Source organism: Lycium ferocissimum, chromosome 11 (assembly GCF_029784015.1).
Source record: "Lycium ferocissimum isolate CSIRO_LF1 chromosome 11, AGI_CSIRO_Lferr_CH_V1, whole genome shotgun sequence".
Classification (NCBI taxonomy): domain Eukaryota; kingdom Viridiplantae; phylum Streptophyta; class Magnoliopsida; order Solanales; family Solanaceae; genus Lycium; species Lycium ferocissimum.
This window is the reverse complement of record NC_081352.1, coordinates 55,273,364-55,279,363: the sequence shown is the minus strand read 5'-3', so window position 1 is coordinate 55,279,363 and position 6,000 is coordinate 55,273,364. Positions and strand designations below refer to the sequence as shown.

General features: G+C 34.3%; 1 protein-coding gene across 2 annotated transcripts; it reads left to right on the top strand.

The window, feature by feature from the left end:
* Nucleotides 1-1,498: 1,498 nt before the first annotated feature.
* LOC132036106 (MOB kinase activator-like 1A) lies at nt 1,499-5,024 on the top strand. 2 transcript variants are annotated; one of them, XM_059426339.1, is made up of 7 exons: nt 1,499-1,717; nt 2,038-2,086; nt 2,294-2,402; nt 3,091-3,184; nt 4,411-4,544; nt 4,619-4,782; nt 4,921-5,024. In XM_059426339.1, exons 1-7 carry the CDS (start codon nt 1,692-1,694, stop codon nt 4,990-4,992), a joined length of 648 nt encoding a protein of 215 aa, XP_059282322.1. In that variant the 5' UTR covers nt 1,499-1,691; the 3' UTR covers nt 4,993-5,024. The 2 variants fall into 2 exon arrangements, with proteins under 2 accessions (XP_059282322.1, XP_059282324.1); XM_059426341.1 differs by lacking the exon at nt 1,499-1,717 and adding an exon at nt 1,758-1,939.
* Nucleotides 5,025-6,000: the final 976 nt, after the last annotated feature.

The window sequence follows — 6,000 nt, the reverse complement described above, 5'->3', positions numbered from 1 at the left end:
TATCTGTGTAAAAGTCCCACAAATGAATTGTGCCAATTCTGCCATTTTTTAAATCCAAATCCAGCTAATCGCATTTAGTTAAGTAGACCCTACCCACCTCCCTGCTTTAGAAAGTCTACAACCCATTATTTTTGTTCCGGGCTAGCTTTTCCAATCATTGTAACTAAAGTTGGAATATATTATCTTTGAAATATTTTTAATTTTGTTGATTCTCATCATTAGAGCTATACAGCGGAAGCATTATTCTGATTATAGAATCTTTTATTTCTATATCATTTTTTGAGTTATTTTCTTATTTTGTTAAATATTCGTTATCATTAAAAAACTATCTTTTTGCTAGCGTAGTTTTTGTTAAATAAAAGGTTGTAGAAGAAATTGTTAAAAAAGAACCAAAAAATGAAAATAAGAAAGAGAAGACAATTTAGTAAAAATACTTTCGAGGTAATAAGAAATTCAATCTAACCCAAACCTTCAGGTCATGATAATTTCTTAAGGCTTCCTTCGTCTCTATATTTAGACCGAAATCACTCTTTTGATGGCTATTATTAGCACATTACTATTTCAATATACTTTAACAAACAGGTATATTTTATTTCTTCAAGTAGAAATCTTTGATTATATTTTTTCCAGAAATCTTTGTTTTATTTGCTCATTAATAATTACATCAATTTGTACTTCACCATGAATATTTTTTTAAGAATACTACATGTCCATGATGTAATATAACTTTACAGTAGGAAAATAAACAAAACACTATATTTCTTCACGGAAAACCTTTGTTTGCTCATTACTACTCACATCAATCTCTAATTCACCATAAAAATAATTATATTTCTTAAAATATTTAATGTCTCTGTAGTAGAATCTATGCTCAACCCTTATATTTTAGATGCTGCATGATATTAACTACTATAAGATGGAGTGAAAAGAAAAGAAAGAGGCTACAGAAAACAATTACTCCAGACTTTTCTTTCTCATTTTACGTGGCCCGCTTAATTTATTACCCAATTTATGTGATACAGTTCGGATTTCGAGAGTCAAACAAACAAACAAAAAACACTGCGATTTATTCTTGTGCCTTTTAAATATTTTAAATTATCAATTATCCAGACTTATAGTACGTTTTATGAACTTCTAAAAAAAAAAAAATTAAAGATTGTATGTCAAATTCACGTTCAGAATAAAAAGGTTTGACTCTCGAAATCCGAACTATATCACATAAATTAAGAGAGGAAGTAATTTAGTTTATATTTAAAAATAATACTATATTTTTTATAAAAATAAATGCATATTTAGCTTTAAATAGATAGTGTCACAAAAACTGAGATTACTTTAAAAATTTAGAGGGGCATGCATATAGAGAAAGAGAGGACAATGAAAGAGACAGGAGCCAGGTAAGCATGGCTATGGCAAAGAAAGAAGACTGACCTGGCTGGTTGGTTTATGCTTCCTCCCTTCACATTCCTTATATATGTCGTCTATATTTATTATAAGAGAGAGATATTTGGTAAAGAGAAGGGGTCCTTCTTGACCTGATCTCCATTGCCAGTCTGTAATATACTCAATACACTCTTTTCTCCTTTATTTATATGATGATAATGACTATATACAACACATATTATGTACTAAACCTTCACCCTTGTATCTCATTCATACACATCACCTTTTCCTTGTTTGGACCATCTTGAATCATGAGTCTTTTTGGCCTTGGAAGCAGGTATATCCATTTATACAACATACTTTCCTTTTATTTTAAACCAAGTTTTTGTTTTGAAATGATCTTTTTGTTTCTCAGTTTGATTAATTATATCTCTTTGTTCTGGGGTTTGGAACTTATACTATGTTTGGATTCCAAATTTGGTAGAGAGGACTAGTGTTTAATTTTCTGTATCTGAGTCTTAAACTTCGAGAAAATGGGATATCTTCAACCTTTTTGCATGTTAGTGTCTTGTTTCTGTGACTAATAGCAGCACTAATGTGTTTTTTTTTCCTCAGTGGAAGTTTTTGGTTAATTTTTCATTGATTTGATTATTTCAGAAATCAGAAGACTTTTCGTCCTAAAAAGAGTGCTCCATCAGGAAGCAAGGTTAGAATATGCTGCTCTAGCTAGTTCTATGATGTGCCTATAATATTTTATCTCCTTTTTAATCTGTTCTTATTTCCAGCAGCTAATTAAACCATGAGTAAAATTCAACTGATAAATCATAATGATAGAGGCTATTTTTGTTTACCTTTGTTGTAATTGCTGTTGTGATTTTGTTCCTTACTCTTTTTATCTTATTTGAAAATGCAGGGTGCACAACTTAAGAAACACATTGATGCTACTTTGGGTAGTGGCAACTTGAGGGAAGCAGTGCGGCTACCGCCTGGAGAAGATCTTCACGAGTGGCTGGCTGTAAATAGTATGTTTTCCATTTGTAGGACGATACACCTGTAAAAACTTCCATTTTGTTGGTTTTCTGTACTTGTTTGTGTATTCGGATGACAGATGGAGCGTCTATCACTTAGATCCAATCATGTTATAATTAATTTCAGATGGATTATTTGACATTAGGCTGCTTATACTATCTCATGTCGCGACTTGTGAGAATGTGGATTGACTTCACTTAGTACGTAACTTCACCTTGTCCTGCAGGTTTTTACATATTGTGCTTCCGATGAATCTAAGCCTTTGGTAATAGCCAGAACCACACATTTGTTCCATATAACCATGAAAATGGTACAATTTTTCTAAAAGTTCCAGCTAGGAATGATTTTGTTTTCAGAGGTTCTAGAGGGTTCGTACAATGAGAAGGCAGGCGAGAAAAGATGTCTATAAACATTGATTGTGACAACTGTTTGGGGACAGTATCACATCTGGTTTCCATGATATTGACTAAGAAAAATAAGGATATAAATTGCTCTGTAGCAACTTTTGGCGCCCCTTTGTGACACCTGTGTGGAATTTTTATCCTACAACCTGCTCTCTTCAATTTGTAGCATAAAAAAGAGTATCTTTGAGATGTTGTTCATGCAACCATATGATGATTTTTGAATATCTGAAGCACCATTCTGTTGATCCTAACTTTTTATCTCTCTCTTTTCCTACAGCTGTTGACTTTTTCAACCAAGTGAATATCTTGTATGGCACTCTCACAGAATTCTGCACCCCGTCGAGCTGTCCAACAATGTCTGCAGGGCCAAAGTAGGTTTCTCAATCTGTTCACTTTCCTATTTATTCATTAACTACATAAGTAACCATTGTGGATATGTTTCACCACAATTTTAGCCATCATCATTGAATCGGTTTGCTTAGAATGGAGTTAAAGAGGACTAAACCCCTCTAGGTATGATTATCATTTTAAGGAAGGTTATTACCCATTGACATTTTCAAAAAAATTCAGCTAGGTGTACCTGTCCATATCTTATACCGAACTCGATTCCCAACTGCTATATTTACTTAGGATTATTGTCCCAGAAACTTTAGCACCTATCTGTGGTTCCAAGTTTTCGACTTTTGTGTATCTGCAGCGACCCCCTCAAACTTATAGGACGTTGCAATTTTTCCCAACTAACAAAGTAGAACATTCAGACAGAGGTCATGGACCATTCTTCTTTTCGAAAACTATGCTTGACATGCTAAGTCTTTGCTTCTCTATGTCCAAAGAGAGTCAATCGGTAACTATGTTGAAACATACTGCAAAGCAGTCACAACATGAAAATATGGTGGCAATAATATAATGCCCTTGAACTTTCCTCATCATTTGACCAACATGTTTGACATTACCTTATTTTGGTTTATTAAGCATGCTATTGTCGGTAAAAGATGCTTCATCATCCCTTGCCGATATAGCTAAACTCTCCCCCAAGGAAATGAGTGAAGTGAAACTCTTCAAGCTGCAGAGGATGACATGTCCTCAGATTCTAAGTTCCATAAACCTCTTCTTCAACAATATGTAGAAGTAACAAGAGATCAGATTGTTGTTACCCTGACAATATGCTACTATGAAAACATTAACTTTGTGTTGAAAATGGACAAAGTGAGTGAGTGGCTTAATCACCATTACGGTTCACATGGAATTTTTCTTGTTACACCAAAAAACTACATGAAACAAAAAGAATATTTTGAACTATTTATATCTCTCACTATCATCTATTTCTTTCATTGCACACTGTCTCCCAAATACATAATGGTTTAATTCTTTATTGATCTTATGTGTCCTCCAATTCGTGATTGTCTCTTCCAGTCTTCTTGATATTTCCATTGTAACATTGGACAATGGAAATGCAAGATTTCATACATGTGTAGTGGATGTGCAATGAAACAGGACTATTGTCTTCTGAGATCTCTACTCCGAATGAAATGGAAATCACAATGAATTATGTTATTTGTTTGGTATGGCTGATAATCTTGCATATAACTTTTGGCAGGTACGAGTATCGTTGGGCCGACGGAGTTAATATAAAGAAACCAATAGAAGTTTCTGCTCCAAAATATGTGGATTATTTGATGGGTTGGATAGAAACTCAGCTAGATGATGAATCAATTTTTCCACAAAATTTGGGTGGGTATTCTCTCTTTTTGTTGTGCATATTACTCTGATAAAAAGTTCCATGTCTGATCAATGGTATGCTACAGGTGCGCCGTTTCCGTCCAACTTTCAGGATGTTGTGAAGACAATATTTAAGCGATTATTTCGTGTATATGCTCATATCTATCATTCACATTTCCAAAAGATTATCAGTCTAAAGGAAGAAGCTCATATGAATACTTGCTTTAAGCACTTTGTTCTGTTCACGTGGGTGAGTTTGTACTAGTACATTTCATGTTGTTGATTTAATGCATTTGTAGTGCATCGTATATATCTACAAGTAGAATGTGGTTAGCGTTGATTGAGGAAAACTGATGCATGCTCTTGCTTTTGATCTTACTTGAAACAGGAGTTCCGTTTAATCGACAAGGCAGAGCTTGCACCTCTCTATGAGCTCGTTGAGTCTATTCTGCAGCTTTAGTTCCATGCTGTAATTCAATTCATTTTCGACAACCATTTTTCTTTCTTTCTTTCTTTCACGATTCATTGATTAGTTTGAGAGGAGAGAAGATGGTTTTTGATGATGGACGGGGAAAGCCCAAAAGTGTGGGAACCTGACCGAGCCTTCGAGATTTTACCCATTTATAAGAACTTTCATGGTTTGATATTGAATTGTACCACCTCAGTCTAGCATTCTGTAATTGAAGAAACTACTTGTTAGATAGTGTCTGTATTACTGTAAAGGAAATGCCATATTTTAGCTCAAACACTTTATTTGAAGAAAGGTAATGGTAGTTATATTTGGAATTTGGAGGTTAACTAAACTTTTTCCCAGCTATGGATAATGCATTTTTTTTATTCAAAGCCACCTTCCGGGTGGGGGTTAAGCATGACCCCTTCCTCGTATATTAGAATCCAGAAGTGAAATACATGTACAAGAGGTATGAAGGGCCTAACCTCTACGAAAAAAGTTAAGACAGTGGTCATGCCCACTTAGCCTTAGCATATAAGCTTAAAATACAACCAAAATGTATATTAAGGATGATGAAAAGGAGGTTTTGATGTACTGCACATAGCATTCCTATCAACAAGGCAAAAATATACAAGTTATAGCACATCAGAATATATACTTTCATCCAGTTTCTTGTTCCTAATCCTAAAATCAGGAACCATCCATCTGTCTAGATTCACTAAAGCCTTTGACCTGTCGGGGAAGATCTCCATAGTTCAAAAAGATATTGTTGCTCTTGATAGCTGAGGCTTAAAGTGGCAAGTTTGTCCGCAACTTGTTTGCTTCCCTGAAGCGGTGATTAATAGACCAATTGATTCCAATAAGAGAATTCTAATATCCCTGATAGTAGTCTCAAGCTACCAGGAAGTTTGAACACTTCTTTAATCTAGGATACAAGAAGCATAGAGTCAGTCTCCAATTCAATCTGGTCAATCTCATTTAAAATTGCACCATTGAATGTTAAATAATAGAGCTTTA